Consider the following 27,089-nt stretch of genomic DNA (forward strand, 5'->3'; position numbering starts at 1 on the left):
GGGGAAGTCTACACGTTATCTTATAAAAATAAAAACACCCCATAACCACCATCTGAGAGGAGTATTTTTTTCCACCAGGAAACTGCGGTCCTCTAAGGCTATATAATTTGCCCAGAGTTACAGAGGCAGGATTAATACTTGGGCCTTTCTATCTCTCGACTCAGCTCCGTCACGAACATCTTAGAGAAATATCAATGATCATGGCAGGACAAGGAAACAGGGCCTAGTCTTTCTCCATAGAAACGTTTTACTTTCCTGAGGGTCTAGGAACCTGTGGGGATCCCTGGTTTGAAAGTCACAGATAACATTATCAAACACAAGTGACTGAAAATGAGTGATAATTTCTTCCATCGGGTTATTAACATTTTAGCCATTGCCTTAGTTCTCTTCATCTGGCTGTGCAAACAGATTATCAGCCTGTCTTCAGTTCCATCCAAAGGATCCCTGAAGAGCTTTAGGTGGGGAAGTGACAAGTCTAGACTTGTCTTTGGAAAAGTCCTTCCAGCAAGCTGGGTATTGGGTGGCCTCCCCTGAGAAGGGTCTGGAGTCCACTGGCAGGGTGATGCATCTCGCTGATTCCCAGCTGAGAGTTCTAGTGTCTCGGGGGTAAGGATGGAGAAGACAAGCAGAGACACATCCCATCAATCTGAAGATACTTTTTACATTTTACATCTTTGAGATGCACTGTACAATTAATCAGCCAGTCATTGTGACATGGTTATCACCTGCAAACATGCTTCAAAATTTGCAAAATGGCTTAGAAAATGCCAGGTCCGGTTACAGACGTCTCTTAAGAAAGGCTGCACCACAGACATTTTATGTGAGGAAAATAAATCAATAGAATAGACATAGATTACTCCAAGTTGAAAAGCAATTCAAATAAGTTAGATTATGGGTGTGAAGACATTTTAGGAAATGTTCTTTTTTATTTTAGAAAATATGCACAAGAGTGTTATGATCAGTGTAAATGTCTGAATAAATCTAAAAAAGAACTTCAATAAATGTAAAATTTTTGGCCAAGCACAGTGGTTCACACCTATAATCCCAGCACTTTGGGAGGCCAAGGTGGGAGGATCACTTGAGCCCAGGAGTTCGAGACCAGCCTAGGCAACAAAGTGAGATCCTGTCTCTACAAAAACTCAAAAACCATTAGCCGGGTATGGTGGCCTGCACCTGTAGTCCCAGCTACTCAGGAGGCTGTGGCGGGAGGATTGCTTGGGTTTAGGTGGTTGAAGCTGAATGAGCTGTGATCGTGCCACTGCACTCCAGCCTGGGCAACAGAGCAAGACCCTCTCTCAAAACAACAACAACAAAAATTTAAATAAAAATTTTTAGGGGGCTGGGCATGGTGGCTCACACATACCTGTAATCCCAGCATTTTGGGAGGCAGAGATGGGCAGATCACTTGAGTCCAGGAGTTCAAGACCAGGGCAACGTGGTGAAACCCCATCTCTACTAAAAATAATTTTTAAAAAAGATTTAAAACAAAATTTAAGTGATGATAAAGCAGGTTTTTTTTTTAGTTTAACTATTAGCATATTTTATACTTAATGAAACAAAAAATAATAGTAACATCTTACAATCTGTGGTGTCTTGGATTTGATGAAATACAACACTTCAAGACTTCAGAGTCCTTGTGAATAACGTGCGGAAGATGAGCTGGAAATGTGTGTGTGCGAGTGTGGTCAGAGCAGGGAAAGGCAGAGCAGAGTGGCCAAGAACCGGAAAGAGCTTAGTCCTGAACACATCTCTAGTTCTAGACTATAAAGTCCTGATGTCACTTTCTTATCTCTCCGTCTCAGAACTCACAGTGCCTAGAACAGAGCCAATGTTAATACTGCATCTGAACTGAATTATTCTTTAAAGATTTAATTAAAGTAACTCTCTCTTTACTTTCCCATGCATAACCACCCATTTGCCACATACTTTCACAAATTTCAACTGGGGAAAGCAGCAAAAGCGTTTTTACTAAAAATGTAGAACCTACACTTAAGCCATAAATAAGAGTTTGAGGAGCACCTCTCCCTGCTTGGGTGCAGCCCCAACCCCCTTTGGAGCACCCACTTAAATGGTTCTCTTCCCTCTAGTTCTTCATCTTTGACTTTTATTCCAATTATGACCAAGTGCTTCAAGACTTTCTAAGATTTTGATTAAAAGCTTTTTGGCCATTGTCATACAATTTTAGATCTGAAAAAATTCTGAATCGTTTAAGTCAGCAGTCCCCAATGTTTTTTGCACCAGAGACTGGTTTCATGGAAGACAATTTTTCCACGGGGGTTGGGGATGGGTGGTTTTGAGAGGAAAATGTTCCACCTCAGATCATTAGGCATTAGATTCTCATAAGGAACGTGCAACCTAGATCCCTTGCATGTGTGGTTCACAATAGGGTTCATGCTCCTATGAGAATCTAACGCCACCACTGATCTGACAGGAGGCAGAGCTCAGGCAGTAATGCTCACTCGCCTGCCACTCACTGGTTCCTAACAGGCCACAGACGGGTACCAGTCCACCACCTGGGGATCGGGGACCCCTGGTTTAAGTCAAATGCTTCATTATATAAAGATGAGAAAACTGAGGACAGATTTTTTAAAAGAACAGAAAAAGACAAGATGAGCTTTGAAATTAGATGGTGTTGTGAGTTGAACTCTGCTGCCTTTAAAGATGTCTTCAATTTCCTAACCCCTGACAACAATGAATGTGTCTTTATTTGGAAACAGGATTTCTGCAGATGTAATCAAGTTAAGATGAGGTCACACTGGATTAGTGAACTCTAATCCAATGGTTCATGTCCTTATAAGAAGGAAATTTTAACGCAGACTCAGAGAAGAGATTATGTGAAGATACAGAGCACAAAGCACAGAGAACACGCAGAGATTGGGGTGACATCACTACAGAACAAGGAACACCAAGGTCTACAAGCAACCACCAGAAGCAAGGAGGCAACAAGGATTCACTGCCCTGCACGTTTCACAGGGAGCAAGACCCTGCCAATGCCTTCATTTCAGACTTCTAACCTCCAGAACCAGGTGATAAGCCACCCAGAATTGGCTACCGCAGCCCCAGGAAAATAATTCCAATGGAAACCGGCATAAACACTAATTCAGCCATTTACTAGTTGGTTGATCTTCTTTCATCACATTTATCTTCAAAGAGCCCCAAGCCCCTTACCTGCAAACAATGGATACACACAAGGATTTGCTGTTTCCCCCGGGTTCATGCCCTATAACTTGTCCTGGCAATTGCTTCTTCTCTCTCCTTTCGTCTTCCCTGAGTCTTGGCTCTCAGATCTCACTTCCTCACTGCCCATTACTCTTCAACCCCCTGCAACCCTGTTGCTGCCCCTTCCACTAAAGACAGTTCTGGGTCACTACCCTCATCTAGCCACGCCAAGGCCATCTGACATTGAACTTCAGTCTGAAATCGCCATTCCTCTCCTCCCTCCTGGTTTTTCTCTTCCTACCTCTCTGAGATGTCATGGCTCCATCTCACTCTCTGGACATCCACTTCACTCCTTGCCTCCAATCCTGCCCTCCTGCCTAGTTTGGGCTGTCACTGTGTGTTGCTTAGATTCCTACCCCTAAGCTCCTTGCCAGTCTCTGACATCTGCAAATATTCCTCAACCTGCCCCAACAAAGAGCTTTCTAGAGTGCATATCTGACGACGCCACTCCCGTGCCTTAAGTCCTTTGATGGCTTCCCAGCTTCTTGCAAAGCTCCTCACTCTGGACAATTTGGCCCCACTCCCCAGCACCTACCCCATCTCCTGCTACTGCCCTCACCAGCACAACACTCCCACTATACCCTCCAACCTGCAGTTCCTCCAGAAAGACATGCTTTTCTTGTTTTTTTAAGAAATGTAGGCCGGGCGTGGTGGCTCACGCCTGTAATTCCAGCACTTTGGAAGACCCAGGCAGGCGGATCAAGAGGTCAAGAGATCGAGACTATCCTGGCCAACATGGTGAAACCCATCTCAACTAAAAATACAAAGATTAGCTGGGTGTGGTGGCGTGCACCTGTAGTCCCAACTACTCGTGAGACTGAGGCAGGAGAATCTCTTGAACTCGGGAGGCGGAGGTTGCAGTGAGCTGAGATCGCGCCACTGCACTCCAGCCTGGCGACAGAGAGACTCCATCTAAAAAAAAAAAAAAAAATATATATATATATATATATATATATATATACACACACACACACACACACACATATATACATACATATACACACACATATATATACATATATACACATATATACACACATATATATACACATATATATACATATATACACATATATACGTGTGTGTGTGTGTGTGTGTGTGTGTGTGTGTGTGTGTGTGTGTGTGTATATATATATATATATATAAAAACTTGGCCAGGCGTGGTGGCTCATGCCTGTAATCCCTGCACTTTGAAAGGCCGAGACAGGTGGATCACTTGAGGCCAGGAGTTCAAGACCAGCCTGGCCAACATGGTGAAACCTCAACTCTATTAAAAAATACAAAAATTGGCCAGGTGTGGTGGCACACACCTGCAATCCCATCTACTTGGGAGGCTGAGGCACAAGAAATCACTTGAACCTGGGAGGTGGAGGCTGCAGTGAGCCGAGATCACCCACTGCACTCCAGCCTGGGCAACAGAGTGAGAGCGAGAAAGAAAGAAAGATAGAAAGAAAGAAGGAAAGAAAGAAAGGTATTAACTCAAAAAAAATGTTTAAATGTACCTCCCATACTTTTTGGCCCATCTAATTTTTTATTATGGTAGAATATACGAGAAAAATGTATCATCCTTAACCATTTTTAAGTATGTGATTCGGTGACATCAATTATATTCACAATGTTGTATAACCATCTCTGCTATCTCTAAAACACACTATTTTTCATGTGTCTTTGCAATATTAGTTTCTCTGCCTGAAACCCCATCCCTATTTCCAGGTCCCACTCGCTTCAATAAGTCAAAAGTGTCTCCTACTCTTGGGGGATCTCCCCTGGACCCCATGACCTGGGCTGAGAAACAGTCCTTGGCTCTGGGAATAAGAACCTACGGTCCAGTCTATTGTACAGAATACAGACTGCAGCTGGGCAATACTTGGCCTTCATGCTCCAATCCTGTGTCTTTAGCCTTAGCAGGGTCTCTGATGCACAGTGTCTGGCACACAGCAGACGCTTGTCAACACTGTGGATAAATAGATTATAGGAAGTTATACAGTCAAGTTAGAGAGAAAGATAAGAACCCAGTCTCCCTTCATTCTCTCTCCTTTTATCTCGAGCTTTTTATTTTATATATTGCACTCTCACTTCACTGTTTTTACCTGGAAAGGTTTTTCTATTTAAAGCAGATGTGAAATGTCACTTTCCTAAAGAAATATTACTTCCATCTCATACATAATCTGTCCAAAGATTGTCACTTTTGGGGGCAGGTCACCTACCTTCATATTACAGGAAGAGTGTGCAGTCAAATGCACCATGGTTATATAGGTGGGACACAAATGATATCACAGAAAGAATATGTCAGCTGCCCCCAAAAAAATTCAACTAGGAGGGAAAAAGATGCCAAAATGGAGTCTAAGATATCTGCTGTTTAGCCTGAATGTTAACACTGCCTACCCAAGAAAGAATCTGTTAACATATATTTGAGCCCTGGAAGCATCTCTGAAAAATAAAGCTGCACATGCCTTTCCTACACAAGTCTTCAAAGCAGCACCAATAACTTTAAGACCAGAGTCGTGATAAGAAACTTCAGTATCTGAGACTGTTTTATTTAAGCACAAACATGAGGAAATATGCATCCCCCTTTTTAAACCTAGAGGCATAAAAAGAGGTTTAAACATATAATTCAACGTATCTTTAGTGGTAACATCCAAAAAGATCACAGGACGTTTTTTCCCCATGTAAGTCTGTGCCTGGGGCTCCCATTCTCTGTGCCTTGTTGTTTCTGGATGTAATAAAATCCCAGAAGTGGGAGGAATATTTGCAAGTCCCCACACCACAATGGTTGTCTTCGGGAGACCCAAAAGACTAAGCATCCAGTTAAGGCAGCGCTTCTCAGGCACGGCACCATGGGCGTCATGCGGTGGGTGATTGTGGCGGGAACTGCCCTGGGCATCTTCCTGTGTAGCATCTCAGGCCCACTCACCAGATGTCAGTAGCAGCCCCACACCCACACCCAGTTGTAACAACCAAAAGAGTATCGACAAACATGGTCAAATGCCCACAGTGGGGCAAAACTGTGGTTGAGAACCACTGACTTAAGGCAAGGGAGCATCTAAGAGGACACGACAGCCAGTACCTGCTGTCTGCCACTGAGTGCCTTCAGAAGAGAGGGATGCAGTAGCTCAGGCTGTGACAACTTTAGATTCTTAAGGCTGGAATTTTCCCATGTGTGCCCATGGCAAGAACAGTAAAACCTTAGGGGAAAAATGAGTTGGGTAAATGTAGTCAAGGTAGCAGGGAAGAAAAAAGCTGAGAAAACTTGATCCACTCCATTTAAGGGAAGACCCAAGCTCCTCACAAGCATAATGGGGCAATATCTGGGTTATTTTTTTTTTTTTTTTTTTTTTTTATCTTTTGAGATGGAGTCTCACTCTGTCACCAGACTGGAGCGCAGTGGTGCAATCTTGGCTCACTAGACTCTCTGCCTCCCAAGTTGAAGCAATTCCCCTGCCTCAGCCTCCCGAGTAGCTGGGACTACAGGCGCCCACGACCATGCTGGCTAATTTTTTGTATTTTAGTAGAGACAGGGTTCACCATGTTGGCCAGGATGGTCTCGATCTCCTGACCTCGTGATCCGCCCGCCTTGGCCTCCCAAAGTGCTGGGATTACAGGCGTGAGCCACCATGCCTGGCCAATGTCTGGGTTATTAAAGAGTAAAGGAAACAGAGCAGGAGGGGAGGGGCTGCACTAAGACAAAAAGGGAAAGGAGCGCTTGGGAGCCACATTGGGTGCAAAGTGCTCCTGGGACTCAGCTCTGAAAGCAGGACCCTGAACAGTGGTCAATGTCCCCACCCAAGACAGAAGGTCACCTCCCAAAGCTTCACTTCACAGAAAGAGTGGACAAAGAAGAAACGATCCTCAAGGTAAAACACATTAGTATTTTCAAATGCTTTACTTGGTCCTTCCAGGTATTTCTAAATGGACCCTTAGATCTCCTTCATTTTTTTTTTTAAAAAAAAGAAAAAATCTTCAGTCAATTACTTCAGAGCCACCTCCTCTCCCCACTGCTCTGCTCCCCTGCCCCAAAATTAAGTATAAAACTAGTAACTGGGACATTCCAGAAAAGAGTGACAAAGGTCAGCCACGGAGAAATTTCAGAATCCCCAGAGAGGAAGTCTCTTCCATCCTTAAATTTCCTCTCTAGGAATAAGGAAATTCTACATCTCTTCAATTTGACTCTAGTTTTTATTTTGTAAACCATAGTCATGTTTGCTATTTAAGACCTATGCAATCATGAAAAACTTTTAAGAAGTGGTAACCACTTCTCTAAAAAGAAGTGAGAATGACACAGAGTGAAAATCAAAAAGGGTAAAACGGAATGAAAAGAACTAGGAGCTAAGGAATTTCAGTTTGATTTTTCAGTCTTTCTGGAGTTTCAAATATGATTGTGTTAAACTAAAATGTCAGATTTTTCCCTTGCTCATATTTCCTTAAGTCAATAGAAATAACCAAAGGTGCCATAAGCCAAGGCTGCATCTTCCTGTACATTAGAAAATTCTCCCCAGCAATCCTATTACTGGGTATACACCCAAAGGAATATAAACCATTCTATCACAAAGATACATGCATGCATAAGTTCATTGTAGCACTATTCACAGTAGCAAAGGATGGAATCAACCTAAATGCCCATCAATGATAGACTGGATAAAGAAAATGTGGTACATATATGCCATGGAATACTATGCAGCCATAAAAAAGAACAAGATCCTATCCTTTGCAAGAACATGGATGAGCTGGAGGCCATTATCCTTAGCAAACTAACACAGGAACAGAAAACCAAACAGGGCACCTTGTCACTTATAAATGGGGGCAAAATGATGAGAACATATGGACACAAAGAGGGGAACAAATGACACTGGGGCCTACCAGAGGGTGGAGGGTGGGAGGAGGAAGAGGAGCAAAAAAGGGGAAAAAAATCACTACTGTGTATCAGGCTTAGTATCTGGATGATGAAACAGTCTGTACATCAAACCCCTATGACACATGTTTACCCATATAAGAAGCCTGTACATGCACCCCTGAACCTCAAATAAAAGGGTTTTTTGTTTGTTTGTTTGTTTTGTGATGGAGTCTCATTCTGTCGCCCAGGCTGGAGTGCAGTGGTGTGATCTCAGCTCATTGCAATTCCCTCCTGGGCTCAAGTGATCCTCCTACCTCAGCCTCCCAAGTAGCTGGGACCACAGACGTGTGCCACCATGCCCGACTAATTCTTTCATTTTTGGTAGAGATGGGGTTTCACCATGATGGCTGGTCACAAACTCATGAGCTCAAGTGATCTGCCCGTCTCGGCCTCCCAAAGTGCAAGGATTACAGGCGTGAGCCACTGCGTCCAGCCAAAAGTTTTTTTAAAAAAAGAAAATTTTGGCCCGGCCCGGTGGCTCACACCTGTAATCCCAGCACTTTGGGAGGCCAAGGCGGGCAGATCACGAGGTCAGGAGTTCAAGACCAGCCTCACCAATATGGTGAAACCCTGTCTCTACTAAAAATACAAAAATTAGCAGGGTGTGGTGATGTGCACCTATAGTCCCAGGTATTTGGGAGGCTGAGGCAGAAGAATTGCTTAAACCCAGGAAGCAGAAGTTGCAGTGAGCCGAGGTTGCACCACTGCACTCCAGCCTGGGCGACAGAGCAAGACTCCGTCTCAAAAAAAAAAAAAAAAAAAAAATTCTTAAGAGGAAGATAGATGCTATGTAAATAACATTTGGGATATTATCCTTATGGGTGTTCACAGAATGGAAGAGATAATGCAACAAAAGACCTCATCTGTGAGACCCTGGTCCTCATAATGTTCAGCCCAAAGATGGAATAGAATGTTGCGATCCAAGTGGCGTATAAAGTATGAACAAATTATTCCCACAGTAAAACACTTGACCAAAAGAGAACTTAAGCCTTGAATCGTTAATCTGTTCTATAACATCCATTACCAGAGAGGCTGAGATGCTGCGGTCTAAAAAAAACAAAAAACGAAACCACTAGCTTAAGAATTAAGAGATGAGTGCTAGTCCTATCTTAGCCTAACTAAACTTTGTGAGTTGAGAACATCACATACATCTCTCAGCCTCAATCTTCACATCCGTAAAATGAACTGGAGTGTGAACAACTCCTTACCAGTGTCATTCATTCATTCATGCATTCCACAAACAGTTTCTGAGCCATAATGTCAAGCACTATTCTTGGTGCTTGGGGAAACAGAGGTGAACTAAAAAGACAAACAAAGCTTATGTTCCAGATTCTGAAACTATTATAAATTGGTGTTTTCACACTATGGGTTATAAAATCCAGTTAGCAGAACCAGATGAGCACTTTAAAAAGGAAATGGCATAAAATAGTATAAAATATCAGAGTACAACACACACAGTAAGGAGAAGTTCTGGTTCATAAAATTTTGCTTCAGTTATTGATAGATTCTTATATTTGCGAGGATTGCGGGTAAGGAGGTATAAGGCATTTCTGAATATGGGTTGGTTGTGTCAAAGGAGTTTAAAACTCCCTAATAAAAGGCTTCATTTTGTTTCAGCTACTGTCCTCATCCTAACCTTCACTTTAATTACTTCTTAGGAACATCCTGCCCATAGATATCTCATTACTTTCCCATTTGCCCCATGATGGCATTTTGGATAAATATCAGAGATATTTTTCATTCTTTTCAAATCAGTATTCCCAACCTCTCTGGGTAGGATCCCTTTTCATATCATTCCTTCTTGTCTGTATTACTTGTCTGGCAATTAAGAAAATACATAGTGGCCAAAAGCCACAAGAACTTTTAATGGATTCATAATGTATTGGTCCTAAGAGCTTCTACACAGAAATACAAAGAGTGCAAACACACAGAGGACACATTATTCACTCCACTGCCCAACCATGTTTGATGTTCAGACAGGTGTGCAGGCTTCTTATGCCCTGAGGGGCCATGGGCACAGAGATGAGTAATCACTCTTCCCAGCCCCCACTTTTATTTGGCCATTTTAGAATCACTGTGTTCTTACAGATGACCGCTGAGGGTGGTTTCTGCTTGTTTTAATGCTTGTTCACCCTCTTCTCTTTCAATTAATGCAAACTACTAAACCTAGCTACACGAGTTTGTTTTTCATTATTGTTATTCATTTGCTTTTTAATAATTTTTTAAATCTCACAACCCCAGGTTCCTTCGAACAGCTAACAGGAATTGTGAAGATAATCTTTCAGAATGTGCCTAGAGGCACACCCAACCCTACAACTGCCCTGGTTTTGACAGAAAACATCCCAAGGCAGCCATGACCGTAACTTGGAAAATGAAAGGTGAAACCAAGAGACAAGAAGGGTAGACGGGAACTAAAAGAAGCAAGCAAGCAGTGTCAATCTTCCTGGGAATCTGGATGCTTGCACACCGATGAAGGTCCACCTGAAGTCACAAAACCACAGCCCCAGCTTCTCAAAGGTTCCCTCCCTCCCCCGCAAGTCACTTGAGCTTCAGTCCATTATCAAGCTCTAACTTCCCCATTCTGTGTGGCCCCTATTAAATTATACATAAAATGTATAAGTTAGAAGGGGGCTGGGCAAAGGGGGAGCGCAGGCCCCTTTATTACAGAGGTCCAAGGGAGGCAACTTGGGCAAGGCAAGGTCAGCACTGGAGAAAGATTGCTGGCAATCAGAATCCCCCAGCAGACACCAAGCTGCTGCCTCCTGCCCCCAACTTCTACAGACCAGCTCTACTCCTTCTCTGTTATATTCAACATTTTCCTGTTCCTGGAAATCCCAGCCACTTTTGGGGAAAGATGGCTACCAGTTGCAACCAAGAGAGGAATGTTGCTTCACACATCCCTACTGTCGGCAAATACACAAACCTAAAATACTTAAAACTAAGTTTCATGCTGTCATCTTTACCATGTTTTTTTCTAGGTTACCCATTTTTTCAGCTTAAAATGAACAAAATGTGACCTGTTCTTCATTAATAAGGAAAAAATTAACTTCTTCTGGAAAAACCTGATTGCTTATTTGGCAAATTATAGAGAAGGTCATTTAACCAGTTCCCAGCATTGGCTATGAGACAAGGGACCCAGCCGGGAGGATGGCTAAGCTGCTTCTGGCTTTCTGCTGCCTTGTGCCAATAAAGGAAGGGCCTCCCTGATGGTGCTCCTGGCCTTCAAAGCAATCTCATACTGGCAGGTATGAAGGAATAACTGCTTCTAAAGGTACAGCAATTTCTAGTTTTTCTTTTAAAAAAAAAAATCTCTTGCCTAGCAATTTCTGTAAGTTGCTCTCAATATTCCATAACAAAACCCAGGACAGTCATTAGCAAGACCTTGAACTGAGTCAGTGCTTAACCATCATTTTACTAAAGAGAAAAATCAGGAAAGTTGTCGTAAATTACCTAAGCAACTAGAAACCAAGGACTTCAGATTCCTCCTTTTTTGTTATTTACCAGCTCAACAAACTCAAAGTGAGCTTGGAATATCTATTAATGGAGAAGTCTAGTGATCGTATAAATAGTACTAACTTTAAAATCTAACTTCTAAGTATATATACACATATTCTAAATATTTAATGAGCCATCTATCTCTGTACTTTGAATCTAGAATAGCTTATTAGCTAGTTACAACCCAACACCACCCTGGTACATCTTTACACTAATAATTTTAAAGCCAGGCAAACCCCAAGTTATGTCTAGGTTTTATTCCAAGCAAACTTAACTTTACAAAATTAGTAGTTACCAAATTTCTGAAGAGTAGGTGATCCGGGTGGAGATGAATTTCCACTAGGAGACAAGTAGAGATAGCTTTTGTTCACTCCTGCATCAAAATCAAATGGGGACTGGTAGTCCTCATATAAGTCCATCTCTCTACAATCCATTCCAGACAAATGCAGAACGCATGGCTGTCTAATCGCCTGATATCATGCTTCAATTGAGTGCCGCTTTGGCCATATTCCCTTTGTAGGGTGCAACTTCACTGAAGAAATCAACCCCAGGAGTTAGAGGCCCTGGCTTCCGGGCCCAGGTGCCAGCATTTCCTTCTGGGAGCCTTCACGGCCCTCCTGACAAGCAGACCTATTTAATAAATGATTTATCCTGAGCAACCTTAGGAGGGGCTCTATTCACCACCTGGTGTTAATTTCGATCAACAATGAAAAACCTGGGCAGGGAGCAGCTTTCCTCAGTCAACAAAGAAGGGCAGGGTTCTGCAATATGGCCCAGATGTACAAACAGTTCAGGCAAACATCAGACACTGGCTGACTTACAACAAGAAACTACAATTTATTTAAAAAAAAAAAAAAAAAATCAGCTGACCATGACTACACCAGGGCAGACTTAATCTTCTAGGACAAGGAGGGATTATCAGTCAGTAATCTCCCACAAATGCCATCTGGGTGATACTTTTTTTCCACCCTGGATTACAGTAAAATTCTGAAAGCCAAGCTTCCTGGTTTAGCAATCAGCTTTCTAAGCACAACTTGGTATAAAAATAAAGCTGTATTTCCATGATTACTTTATCTAATGTGGAGTCTGGCTGAGTGTCACAAAAACTTCAGACTGACTTTTCTTTTCTCCCTTTTTTTTTTTTTTTTTAAGAAAGCTGGTGCTTCAGTTACATGCACTCAAAGGAGAAGAATCTACTTTGAATGGAAAGCTCCCAGGTATTCCCACACCTTCTTTGTTTGTCTAAGGCCATGGCTCTGCAGAGCTGCAATAAACCTGCGTTCCCACCCTGCAGAAGGACTGGGCCACAGCTAGCTTGTAAAACAAAACTAAGTCACCAAATTTATTTCCTTTAACACAGTCTCTTAGCAGAACTTTTCTATGCTGACTATGGCCTTGGCTCAAGCAACAGCAATTGCAGCTCCTGCTGGTTCTACTAAGGAGGTAAAAATAAAAGTGACTCGCCTTCAGGGGGCAATGATCTGTTACTGCATAACAAAAAAAAAAAGGCAGTGTTCTAATCTAATCTAAAAGGCGGTTTTCAAATCTAAAAAAAGAGCTCAGATATACTCTCCTTGGATTGGAAGCAAGTATGAAACCTAATATATTTTAAGCATTAAAAACATCAGTATATGCCTAGTGTATAAAATACATATGCACCAAGATGGTCTGTATTCATCTTGTGATTTTTTTTTACATACAGAATATATGCTGGATGATTTTTTTATTTGTTATTTTTGTTAGTCTCATGTTGTACTCTATTTACGGTAGGTCTTTTTTTGTTTTGTTTTTGATACAGAGCTTCGCTTTTGTGACCAGGCTGGAGTATGATGGCACAATCTCAGCTCACTGCAACCTCCGCCTTCTGGGTTCAAGTGATTCTCCTGCCTCAGCCTCCCAAGTAGCTGGGATTACAGGCACCCACCACCCACCATGCCCGGCTAATTTTTGTATTTTTAGTAGAGATGGAGTTTCGCCATGTTGGCCAGGCTGGTCTCAAACTCCTGACCTCAGGTGATCCACCTGCCTCGGCCTCCCAAAGTTCTCAGATTACAGGTGTGAGCCACCGTGTCCGGCCTATGGTAAGTCTTTTTTTTTTTAAGTTTATTTTTAACAACAAAAAAATCTGTATTTTTCTCCTAAAAGGTACCAAAATTTGGGCAACTATAAATGTTTCATTCTATACTTAGAAATAAAATAAATGGTTTCTTTTTTATCATCTGAAAGAATGGATTGTCTGGCTTCTTGAAATCCATGGCCTCTTATTGGGACAGGAAAAGCATTGGAGTTATGTCCCTAGACTAGAAAAAGTGTGGTTCATGAGGTCCCTGGCCCTCTTCATAACTCCGCATTTGGTCACTAAATACTGGTAGAAAAAGTATTTCTCCATTACTTTACTTGTTCTACCGCCTAGAGCCAAAGGCATTAGAAGGTAATTAATAGTGACACGGATAGAATGCAAGCCACAGTCACCTCCATCCTTCTCACCATCTCTCAAGCCCGTGTCCTTGACCTTTGGTATTTACATCCATGCGACACGCTCTACCTGAAATGTCACCTTTTTCCAGCCTGTCAAAGTTATTCATCCTTCAACACTGAGGCAGAAATGCCACCTCTTCTTAGAAGCCCCCTAGTCTCTGGCCCCCTATTCTCCCAGCAGCAGCACACAGCATGTAAAGAGCCCCCTGCCAAGGCGTCTGTGCCTGTCCAGGGCCTCTCCAGGGCGCTCTACCGGATACCTGCCCTGAAGGTTTGGCTCCTAATCAATGTGGAATTAAAAAAACAAATGATGGCTCATGTAGATGTTACATGCCTTATTAATAAATGTGAGCATTTCAAATTTAAGTAATTGCCTAAAATTTTTATTTTACCTGCTTAGATACAATCTTAGGACTTTTATGCAACATCGTGGCTCTTTGAACCAGTTTTTGTTCTCATTATCTCCAGTTAGATCCCGGTCAAGACATTCTAGCCTATAAGAAAAGTGAAATCTAGAGGTGGGAAAAGCATGGGATGGGTTAATGGAATGGCAAAAATTCAGTTGACTCAACAGCCAAATACAAAGTAGACGGGAACTGAAAGAAATACAAAATGGAAATGTAGCTTGGGGGCAGACCATTAAAGACTTTGAAAAATTTTATACTTAATATACTGTGCAAAAAAACAAAACTGAGGATTTATGAGTCATACGGACAGTATAAGTTTTATAAAGATGACCTTAGAAATGGTATAAGGATGCACTGCAGGCAGAAAGAGGCTAAAAGAGAGCGGACTCAGAAAGAGGCTATGGGTACAATCCCAGCAAGGAGAAGAAAGCCTTGTGATATGGTTTGGCTCTGTGTCCCCACCCAAATCTTACCTTAAATTGTAATAACACCACATGTCAACGGCGGAACCAGGTGGAGTCAACTGAATCATGGGGGCGGTTCCCCCATGCTGTTCTCCTGATAGTGAATGAGATGGTTCTCTGACGGTTTTATTAAGAGATCTTTATAAGGAGAACAGATGGTTTTATAAGGAGCTTCTCCCTTCGCTGGGCACTCATTCTCTCTTCCGCCGCCCTGTGAAGTGGTGCCTTCTGCCATAATTGTAAGTTTCCTGAAGCCTCCCCAGCCATGTAGAACTGTGAGTCAATTAAACCTTTTTCCTTTATAAATTACCCAGTCTCAGGTATTTCCCCATAGCAGCGTGAAAATGGACTAATACATCTTGGTATCAGAGCAACTCTTTTTATTTCCTGCTGCGGACTAGTTGGCCTGGGGAAGAACCAGGTAAGATTTGGTCCTGTCCTGTGGATAATTCCACCTGGCTATTCCAAAAGTACTTCAAAGTCAGCATGCACAAGACTGAACTCACTGGCTTTCCTCACGATGTTCTTACCTCTGGATTAGGCATCCTGAGTCTCCTAGGCCTGACTTGGAAGGAATCACATCCAAGCACTCTCACTCCATATGGAGAAAGCACCGAGAGCTATCTACCAACTGGTACCACAGGCCTTCCAACCCTTCCTTCATTTCCATTGTCCTCATCCACACCCTACTTGAGACCCAGGTGGAGGGTGAGACCCACTGTATTGTTACTATGTTTTTCCTTCTGGGAGGGACCAGGCCCCACAGCAGTGTGGTAGACATCTGCTGTCTTGTCAATTTTGCCCCTCTTTTCCTAGAGGAATTTCACCTCACCTGCTCCCTGGGGTTCTCAGTGGGGAGAGAGGTCCATAGTTCCCACCTGTTCCCTGGCCCTAGGCATGGGCCTGTGCTTCAGATCTGGTCCACGCAGACACCCCATCCCCTTGTTCACAGGGACTGGCCTAAGGATAGACATCTGACCCAGACAGTGTCAATCAATCAACGGCCTTCCCTGATGTTTACTCTGTGAGTAATGGAAGAAAGTGACTCTCTCTGTAACCTGAGCTGTTGGGTGCCAGTTTGGAGGGGCTGGCAGCTCCTTCCCTCACCAGGCCAATGGGCAAGAGACTCAGTGCTGAGACTGGGAAGGGACAGAAGGAGAAACAGAAACAGACAGGTAAGGGATGGGGCAGCAGCATCTAAGCCCCTGCCTCCAGCTACCCTGGGCTTCCCAGTTATTAAACAAACACAATTTTGTTCTGCTGCACTTGTGGCTGGAGTTGAATTTCATCATTTCAATAGAAAGAGTCCTAACATACCTACTTTCTGACCATATTTCCCACTATTACTCAACCATGTTTTAGCCAAACTTGACTTTCCTGTTTGTTGAACACATCCTAAACTTAGCCCAGACAATTTTCTCAAACTAGAGTTTCCCCTTTTCCTGTAAGTTCCTACTCATTTAGCAAGCTTTACTTATTAAGTCACATATGAATGGTATACATGCAAGGGACGTTCACTTTAGATGCTACCTGAAATGGAAAAAAGCAATACAAATGCCTACTAAAAATGGATTATTTAAATGCTAAAAAGAACATTCATGTAATAGAAAAATAAGGAAACACTGACATAATTATATAAAAATATTATGAATTTCATATGGAAAAATATTGATACAGTTAGCAAACAAATCAGGTTTGAAATCAGGTTGTATTGTATGGTCCATGTTTGTGTAATAATTTATGAGAGAGAAAACAACAAACCAAAAGAAAGAAAATGGGCAGAAGGAGAAATCCATTCCATGACCCTAGAAAAGGGCTCACTCACGCACTGCTATGCCAGCAGAGGGAGCCCAAGGGCAGTTCAGAAGTCAACTCGGCGCAGCCAGTAAAGTGCGTAGAGCAGGGTAATAACCGGAGACGACTCATGTCATTGCAAATGGAAATGGTAGTAGGTACAAATGACTATAAAGAAAATTAAGTTTCTGTCTGCCTGCTAACTCATCACTCAAATATGTCAGTGTAAACTCTCCACAAACTGGAAAGACATATAAAGGACAGTCTGATTTAAAAGCTATGAAACACAATATTTACTTGGAGGCATGTCAAAGGGAGACAGTGTGGCTGTCCACCAGGAGAGGCAGGCCACAGATACTTGGGGAATGCAGACGTGTCATGGTGACACAGCAGCTGGCTCGAAGGGGCTCCAACTAGCCAAATATGGGACAATCAGGCCGCCAAAAAAATTAGGGACAGTCATGGATTATAAGCCACTAAAAAAACAGGAATCCAAGAGTCCAAGAAAGTAATAAATAGAGAGAAGGAAGAACTACAGAAGAATTGCCACCCTGACCATCCTTGTAAAGATTCAGACAAAAATCACTGGATGCTAAAGCTCGGGAGAAATTTTGAGGAAGAAGATATTTAAATGATGTTTAAAGTGCCTCTCCACAGATTAACTAGCTGCCAGAAGGAAAAACATAGAGTGGAGATCACTTCTTGGCCTTTTGGCTAAGATCAAGTGTAGTAACAGTATACTGGAGAAAAGCCCCACTCTGACTGAAGGATAGAGATGGCCATACCCCAGTGAGAGGCAGATGGACCGCTCTGAATACCTACACAGTGTTCAGGCTTCGAATGCAGAACCTGAATCGAATCATGAGGAAACATCACACAAATCCAAAACAAGTTTTTGTTGGGGTTTTGTTGTTGCTTTGGGTTTTTTTGCTTTTTTTTTTTTTTTTAGTTTTTTTTTTTGAGACGGACTCTCACTCTGTTGCCAGGCTGGAGTGCAGTGTCACGATCTTGACTCACCACAACCTCCGCCTTCCCGGTTCAAGTGATTCTCCTAACCTCAGCCTCCTGAGTAGCTGGGACTACAAGCGCACACTACCACACCCAGCTAATTTTTGTATTTTTAGTAGAGACGGAGTTTCACCTTATTGGCCAGGATGGTCTCGATCTCCTGACCTTGTGATCCACCCGCCTCGGTCCCCCAAGGTGCTGGGATTACAGTGTGAGCCACTGAGCCCAACCGGAAGGTTCTAGTTTTTAAAAGAGGAGGGGCTGCATTCTTCAAAAACATCAATGTCATAAAGGACAAAGACTGTGAAAATCCACATTAAAGGAGACTGGCATTACTAGGTCCATTGAAAAAAATTGGAATATGACCTCAGATTAGATAAAAATCTTGTATCAATTTCAAATTTACTGGCCGGGCTCAGTGGCTCACACCTGTAATCCTGGCACTTTGGGAGACCAAGGCAGGCGGATCACCTGACGTCAAGAGTTCGAGACCAGCTGGCCAATATGGTGAAACCCCGTCTCTACTAAAAATACAAAAATTAGCTGGTTGTGATGGCACGTGCCTGCAGTCCCAGTTACTCAGGAGACTAAGGCACAAGAATTGCTTGAACCCGGGAAGTGGAGATTGCAGTGAGCTGAGAGCGTGCCACTGCATCCCAGCCTGGGCAACAAGAGTGAGACTCTGTCTCAAAATTTAAAAAAAAAAAAAAAAAATCAAATTTACTGATGTTGACAACTGTGCTGAGAATACTGCCTTTCTTAGGCAATGGCAATACATACTGAAGTATTTAGGGGCAGAGGCCATGATGTATGCAATTTCCTCTCAAATTGCTCAGAAAATAAGAGTATGCATGTGTACAGACATCCACACACAGAGAGACTGGTCAACCAGATGGGGCTAAACGTTAACAGTGACTCTGAGTAAAGAATGCAGGTGTTCTTTTTTTCCCCCCCACCCCATCAACTTTTAAGTTCCAGGGTACATGTGCAGAATGTGCAGGTTTGTAACATAAGTAAGTGTGTGCCATGGTGGTTTGCTGCACAAATCAACCTATCACCTAGGTCTTAAGCCCAGCATTCATTAGCTATTCTTCCTTATGCTCTCCCTCCCCCACACCTGTGTTGTTGGCACATATACACCATGGAATACTAGGCAGCCATAAAAAGGAACAAGAGCATGTCCTTTGCAGGGACATGGATGGAGCTGGAAGCCGTTATCTTCAGCAAACTAACACAGGAGCAGGTATTCTTTACACTATTCTTATTCTTGCAATCCTTCTGTAAATTTGAAAAGGGCTAAAAAACAAACCAACAAAAAAAACAAGAACTCCTCTGCCTTAGATTTAGCAGCCCTGAGGGCGCTGTGGAGAAACGGTGCAGCAACCACCTCTCACAGCAATCATGGGGGCAGGGCCTAATGGGACTGGGCTTCAGCCACAGACACACAGGTACATCCCGGCTCCCGGCCCCTTCTGAGAGCTGGAAGAGCTCTCCCCACCTTCCACTGAAGCAGCCGTTGGTTTACCCTCTACAGAAAAGAAGTCTCCCCATCATATCCCATGCTGGTCACATCTTCCCAGAGGGAGACCGGTGGGGGGACCCTGTCCCACAGGGTGAGAGGGCAGAGAGGCTGAGAGGTTAATGAACACCCCACACCCCACACTTCTTCATTCCCCAACACTGTGCCACAATAAACAAACCTTGACTCCAAACAAAAAGTACTTGATTTTAAGTATGAAATTCAATTTAAAATCACAAAGGTAGATGCTCTCTTATTTACAAAATTTCTCAACTAATCCTCAAAACCTCTGTGAGGTAAACCTCTGCCTCTCCCTATTTTTCAGAGGGGAAACAAGACAAGGACAGTTCCTGTAAACCTGTCTTTGGGCATAGAGCTAGCAAGTAAAGGAGCTGCAGTTTGAAGCCTGGTACGTGCCTCCAAATCCCTGTCCTCTCCATCCTGTGGCTGTAGCCTAGAGCCAGGCAGTAAGGATAAGCCAGTCCCTCACATCTAATGGCCCTGGGGATCTTGCTGTGATGCAGGGTCTGCATCCTGGTGATGGGAGGCTGCTGGCCCTGGAACCACATGGGATCACACTTGGAGTAACAAGGTGATGGAAGAACTCGAACGGAGGCTGGAGAGTAGGAATTTGGTTTTCATCAGATTGAAACAACAATTCTTCATTAGAATTTGTTTAATCCTTCAATAACACGAGGTTAGTCATGTTATCTCCAACTTCCAGAGGAGTGAGTGTAAGGAACTGAGAAATGAAGGAAGCCACCCTACAGTGGTCATTTTCCTCTCACTGCATCTAGGCCGTGGGGAGCCAAGTCGAGTAATTAGGAATGGGAGGGAGAGGCCAAAGCCGTGTGTCAGAAAGATCATTCTCACCCGTCTGAAGCTGGACTGCAGTGGGGAGAGGGAAGTCAGGACAGCTACCCAGCAACAGCGCCAAGGGTGTTCTGGACTGAATTGTGTCTCCCCAGCTTCACGTGTTGAAGCCCTAACTCCCAGTATGGCTGTATTTGGAGATGGGGTCTTTAGGAGGTAATTAAGATTAAACAGGGTCATAGGGTGAGGCCCTAATCCAATAGGACTGCTGTCCTAGTAAGAAGAGACACTAGGGATGCTCACAAAAAAGGCCTTTTTCACAGAAAAAAGGCCAGGGAGGACATAGCTAATTTTTTGTATTTTTAGTAGAGACGGGGTTTCACCGTGTTAGCCAGGATGTTCTCGATCTCCTGACCTCGTGATCCGCCTGCCTCGGCCTCCCAAAGTGCTGGGATTACAGGCGTGAGCCACCGTGCCCGGCAGCTGTCTGCCAACCAGGAAGCAAGCCCACGCCAGAAACCTATCTACCCTGCCGGCACCTTGATCTTGGACTTTCAGCCTCCAGAATTGTGAGAATATAAATTTCCATTGTTCAAACCACCTATTCTATGGTATTGTTATTGCGGCCCAAACCAACTAATCCAAAAGGCATGTGCCCTGCGTGGAACAGAAGCGGGAACAGCAAAGCAAAGACACACTGCATGACACCACGAACAATCAACTGATGCTGGAGATCAATTGGAGGACTTGGGTGACGGGCAATGAGAAGCCAACGTGTGATACTCCAGCAGGAGTTGTAAAGGACAGTGACAACATTAATGAAGATGGCAGCAAAAGAGAGGCAGGACTGAGGAAGAGAGAGAAGAGACTTTAGGTGATAAGAGAATGAGCTGCATTTTGGCAGATTTGGTTAACAGAGCTCACAAGACTTCTGGTGTAAATGGCCAGCCTGAGGTTAGAAATTAAACTCCTACCCTCAGGGAAAAAGTTAGGAGCTAAGATATAAAATGTGGGAAACCCAGAGACCGTCAAAAAAAAATTTGAAGAGAAGAGAGGCCCTATGAAAAGGAGTGGGAAAATTAGTGAACACCTACAATCAGCATGCAGGCCAAAGAGCCTAAAAAGGGCAAGAAATGACCTTTAATGATGACAATAATTATGACTTATCCCTAAGGAACACTTACTATGTGCCAGACATTCTTCTATGCACTTTGCATCAACTTTATGGGGTAAGTTTTTCCCTACCCTTATCTTACAACAAAACTGAGGCACATCAAAGTTAAGTGTCTTGCCCTAGGCACAGAGCTAGTTAAGTGGTAAAACTTAGGATTCCAACTCCATTGCTCTCAAGAAGCAAAACATCTGGAAGAAAACCTTGAATGACCAATGTCACAGGAATCAAGAGAGGAGAGAAAGTGGATAAGATCAAATGCTAAAGAGACGCAGGAAGAAGCCACAGGACTTGGCGTCTGGTGATCTTGCACTGAAGTTTTAGTGAGAGCGATGGTAGAAGTCGGATAAGCAGAAGTGGTGGGAAGTGGAGGAAAGGAAAGGGAAGAAGCGAATGAAAAGAAGTTTTAAAAAGTATTTTAGGCCGGGCATGGTGATTCACACCTACAATCCCAGAACTCTGGGAGGCCGAGGCAGGAGGATAGCTTGAGGCCAGGAGTTCAAGACCAGCCTGGGTAACAAAGCGAGGCCCTGTCTCTAACAAAAAAATAAAAAATAAAAATTTGCCAGGCACAGTGGTGCACACCTGTAGTCCCAGTTACTCAGGAGGCTGGGTCAGAAGGGATCACTTCAGCCCAGGAGTTCAAGGCTAGAGTGAGCTACGATGGTGCCATCTCTTAAAAATAAATAAATAAATAAAGTTTTCAAATGTGTGTGTTTAAGAGCAAAGAAGACAATGCAGAAGAGGAAGCACAGTGGGGATGGGGAGGGGCGGGGCGGACCAGGGGCAAAGGAAGGCCCAGGGATGCTGTCCCTCACCCAGGGGCACTTCAGTTCCTAAACTGAATAAAACTAGATTAAATCATGTTGGCATTTCTTTAAAAATATGTGGCAGTTTTCAGATTAGAAACTTTGCATTAGAAATTTAGGAAATATTCCCTATGGGAATGTCACTTCTTTTCTCCTTTATTTTCCATCCCAGTGGAGGAAAAAAGACTATTATAGCACAGTATTATAAGAAAGAAAAAAAAAACTATCCTCTTTGGAGCCTCTTCTCTAGAATAAAAAGGCATAACCTAGCAGGCATATACAAATTTTTTGGAACTAAATGCAAATACTCTTAAGTGATAAAATGGATTTGTATTTTTAAAGAAATCGTTTATTTGGCCCATTGACTTGCAAAGAAATTCTCACTTGCTAGGAACCCCTAACAGTCTACTTAGAATATTCTTCTGCCCTCTCAAAATAACTAAAATTGAGTTAATGTCAGAAGCCAGGACAGAAGGTTTTTGTTCTTCACACAGTGTTTCCTTCAAATACTGAAGAGCAAGAGTGACATATAATAAGGATAAGATGTCATTCCCTCTCTCAACCTACCTCCAAACATGTCGTCTGGATAAGCCTGTACCTGGGAAAGTCAGAATCTGTTGAGAAGTCTCAAGACTGCCTGAATTCTCTATCACAAGGAGTCACAGACTGGATTCTAAAATACACAAAAGAGGCTGGGCGCGGTGGCTCACGCCTGTAATCCCAGCACTTTGGGAGGCTGAGGCAGGCATCACAAGGTCAGGAGATCAAGACCATCTTGGCTAACACAGTGAAACCCCATCTGTACTAAAAATACAAAAAAATTAGCCGGGCGTGATGGCGGGCGCCTGTAGTCCCAGCTACTCGGGATGCTGAGGCAGGAGAATGGCATTAACCCAAGAGGCAGAGCTTGCAGTGAGCCAAGATCGCGCCACCGCACTCCAGCCTGAGCGACAGAGACTCCATCTCAAAAAAAAAAAATAAACAAAAGAGCCTTACTATTTTCACTTCGGTCATCTCAGTACATGTTCCTGCCACTGTCATTGTCAGATCATGAGAACACCAGAAAATAGTGGAAAGAGAGTTTGATATTTGTCACATACTTAATTAGCTACCATAGACAGATTTTTCATTTTCGAAATAGAGTTTAAGTTGAAATGTTATGGTCACTCCACATACTGATAGGTGATTCCATGATTACAGGCTCAGGTAAAAGATCTCCAGCCAGTGCTTCTCAAATAACTTTATTACATACCAGAGCCACCAGGGGAGCCTGTGGAACTACAGATTCTGAGTTAGAAAGTCTGGGGTGGAGCCCAAGACTCTTGCCTTCTGGACAAGCTCCAGGTGATTTCTGATGCTGCAAGTCTGGCTTTAGATAACAGCTGCTAAGTTTGCCTGAGGATGAAAGCTTGAGTAAACTGAATACTTACGCTACAGGACTCAAGCACTTTCTAACTATATATATTTGAAAATAAGAGACAGCTTTTATAGCTAAAAAGGTTTGGCTTTTTGTATATATTTCTTATTGATACAAATATTTGTACATGTATATGGGGGTACAAATATGATACTCTATCACACGCTTACACTGTGTAATGATCAAATTAGGGGTTTGGAGCATCTATCACCTCGAGTATTCATCATTTCTGTGTGTTAGCATTATTCCAAGTCCTCTCTTCTAGCTATTTTGAAATATACAATACATTGTTGTTAACTATGGTCATCCTACACTGCTATCGAACATTAGAACTTATTCCTTCTAAGGTATGTTTGTAACCATTAACTAACCTGGTTTTATCCTCCCCCCACCCACTGACACATCTTCCCAGCACAGCCACTATGAAAAACTATGAAATCTCAATTGTTTTGAGATTTCTCAAAACAATTAAAAACAGAATTAACATATTAATAGATCCAGCAATCCTACTACTGGGTATTTGCCCAAATGTAAAGAAATCAGATGTCAAGGATATTTGCATGTGCATGTTTATTGAAGCACTATTCACAATAGCAATGATATGGAATCAACTTATATTCATTAATAGATGAATAAAGAAAATTGTGGTATATAAACACAATGGATTACTACTTGGCCATAAAAAAATGAATCTTGTCATTTGCAGCAACATGGATGGAACTAGAGGTCATTATGTTAAATGAAATAAGCTAGGAACAGAAAGACAAATGTCACATGTTCTCACTCAAGTGGAGCTAAAAAATGTAGATCTCGTGAAGAGAGAGAGTAAAATCACAAATTCCATGTTATACACACTCTACCACAATCTTTTTAAAAAAACAAATGATCACATAATTATAAGAGGTGAGATTGTCACTCACACTTTAAACTAAATTACTGCCAGAGGCTGGGAAGAGGAGGAGTTGAGCAGGGGTGGGGGTAGGAATAAAGGATGGAATAAAGGTGGAAGGGGGAATAAAGAATATATTTATTACCAAGGAAGTGTACATTTCAAATGGTAAAGATAGTAAATTATATACGTATATTTTGTCTCAATTAAAAAATATAAAAACTATAAAAAATTAAATGTTAAAATTAAAATATTTTGCTTTTTGTTTTTCTGAGACCCTAACAGTTCACAAAGCAGGCAAGTTCAGATAGGACAAAACCAGCTGTGTCACAACAGGGTGTACACACGCTTGGTTTTTTCAATGGGATAATTACTTCGAGTCTGGAATAATAATAATAATAAACAGAGTCCAGAATAATGGCTCAGTAATAAGAGAATGAAAGCAGGCCATTCTTACTAAAAGTATTAACAATGTATTTGAGAGTACAGTGGTCTCTATGGTGAGATTACTGGAAAGATTAAAGAGGTGTCATCCAAGCTAAATGTTTCCAATTTGCTGAGTGAGTTTAAAGACAGCTCTACAGGAGTGCATAAACACAAGCGACTGTCAGAACCCTAAAAGGAATAAATGAACTGGTGGACTACATTTTAATGTGGAAAAACTTCCACAATGCTTACATAGCTATTCCCGGCAATGAGAGGCTCATATGAAACACTTTTCCTTAAGGGAATGGGAGTTTCTAGAGAACAGTAGGCACTTATTTAAAATTAATATTGGACCACGAACTTCTATCATCAGCAAGCTGAGACCTAACAAACAAGCTCAAAATACCAAGTCATACATTTAGGCAGCTAAACTTGCTTTTAAACTGTAATAAGCTAATTAGATGCATTCAGTGGGTCAACCATTAAAAAAAATATACACTGCACAAATCTTGTCAATTTTTCATTAAATTTTATTAAGAAACAAGAGTCCTGTGCCAAAAGTGACAGCATCACCATCTGAACCTGCTACTCTGGTTAAGAAATGACATTTCCAATTCCAAATTTCACATACTTTCCTTTAGAAAGACAATAGCAGAAGACCAATGCTACATGTAAACTCAATAGTAGCCCATTATCTTGAAATCAAATCAGTGTGTGGAAAGCTTCAAAACTGCTTCTTCGCCTTTTGGCACAAGACTGAAGACATGAGTTTTTTTAACATCTGACCATAATAACTGCTGTATTAATTACTGTGAAGGCTCCTTGTTGACTTTTCTCAGAGTTTTATAAAACATCGCTATCAAACAGGTATTTATCAAAATAGGCACATAATTTTATTTATTCCAGGAAGCTCTCTCAGTGTTAAAAGGATAAGATAATTAAAGTTTAGATGGAAAGAGAGCATGGGATGGAAAAATGCTCTCCTGAAACACAGCCAGATCTATGAAACCATACAATTACTGTCATGTCATCTCTGAAAGATCAAGTTAACAATGTGTATGATTTAATAATCTTACTTAATATGGCCAGGAATGCTAACAAATCGCCAAGCCAATTTGTTCTTATTCCTATGCAGGTAGCTAGACTACACCTCCCAGGCTCCTTTGCAGTTAGATGTAGCCATGTGACTAAGTTCTAGACAAAAGAAAATTATATATATATATAACATGAGGGAGACATAAAGATTGTTGCCAATAGCCACTGAGATTTTGGGAGTTACTGATGGAAACATTTTGCCAAATATAATTTCAGATGTATTTCTTCAAATTCCTCTTTTATGATCATATCCCCAGGTGAGAGTTTTGGAAACAGATAGTGGCAGTGGTTACACAATGATGTGAATATAATGAATACAACTGAATTGTATACTTAAAAATGGTTAAAATCACAAATTGTATCTTATATACACATATTCTACCACAATTAAAAAAAAAAAAAGATCACTTAATTATAAGAGTTGAAATAAGTTGGAACCATGATTAAGAAGTATTTTAAGTACTCTTTCCTGAAAATATAAGCAAGACCTTTGTGTCCAGACTTGTTCAGAGAATGCTCTAAGGGAAAAAGAGGAAGCCCTGGGAGAGGCAGGCCTGGTTAGGTTGTCACAATAAGGAGGGTAATTGTCAGCAGGAGGAGAGACACTGGGACCAAGAATATATCACCTGGTCAAAAGCCTATTGCAGATCCTTCAATTGCACTCCTAGGTATTTACCCAAATGAGGTGAAAACTTATGACCACACAAAACCCTGTAGCGAATGGTTACAGTGGCTATTATTCATGATCACCAAAAACAAGAAACCACCAAGATGTCCTTCAGTAGGTGAATGGATAATAAACTGTGGTACATCCAGACAGTGGAACATTATTCAGCACTAAAAAGAAATGAACTAGCAAGCTGTGAAAAAACACAAAGAAACTTTAAATGCACATTACTGACAAAAGCCAATCTGAAAAGCCAAAATACTGTAAGATCTCAACTATGTGACATTCTGGAAAAGACAAAGTTATGGAGACAGTAAAAAGATCAATGGTTACCAGGGGCTGAGGGGGAGGCAAGCAGGAATGACTAGGTTGGGGTGCTGGTGATTTTTAGGGCAGTGAAAGTATTCTGTATGATACTGCAATGGTGGCTACATATTATGCATTTGTCAAAATCCATTGAACTGGACAACACTAATAAAAACTACAGACTTTAGTTAATAATAATGAATCAGTATTAACCAAATGTA

The 27,089-nt window shown here is 42.1% G+C and overlaps 1 protein-coding gene across 6 annotated transcripts in view; it reads right to left on the bottom strand.

Annotated features, from left to right (window-relative positions):
• TPD52 (tumor protein D52) overlaps positions 1-27,089 on the bottom strand; it is a 381,723-nt gene that overhangs the window by 273,977 nt on the left and 80,657 nt on the right. For 3 of the 6 annotated variants that reach the window (XM_054498022.2, XM_063668929.1, XM_054498021.2), the window contains exon 1: positions 11,901-12,415. The exons of the other annotated variants lie outside the window; for them this stretch is intronic. In XM_054498022.2, coding sequence (XP_054353997.1) covers positions 11,901-12,039 — 139 coding nt within the window. In that variant the 5' untranslated portion in view covers positions 12,040-12,415. Of the gene's footprint in view, positions 1-11,900; positions 12,416-27,089 lie in introns of those variants that run through there. 6 annotated transcript variants of the gene reach the window in all.

The sequence above is a fragment of the Pongo pygmaeus genome, chromosome 7 (genome assembly GCF_028885625.2).
Source record: "Pongo pygmaeus isolate AG05252 chromosome 7, NHGRI_mPonPyg2-v2.0_pri, whole genome shotgun sequence".
Classification (NCBI taxonomy): domain Eukaryota; kingdom Metazoa; phylum Chordata; class Mammalia; order Primates; family Hominidae; genus Pongo; species Pongo pygmaeus.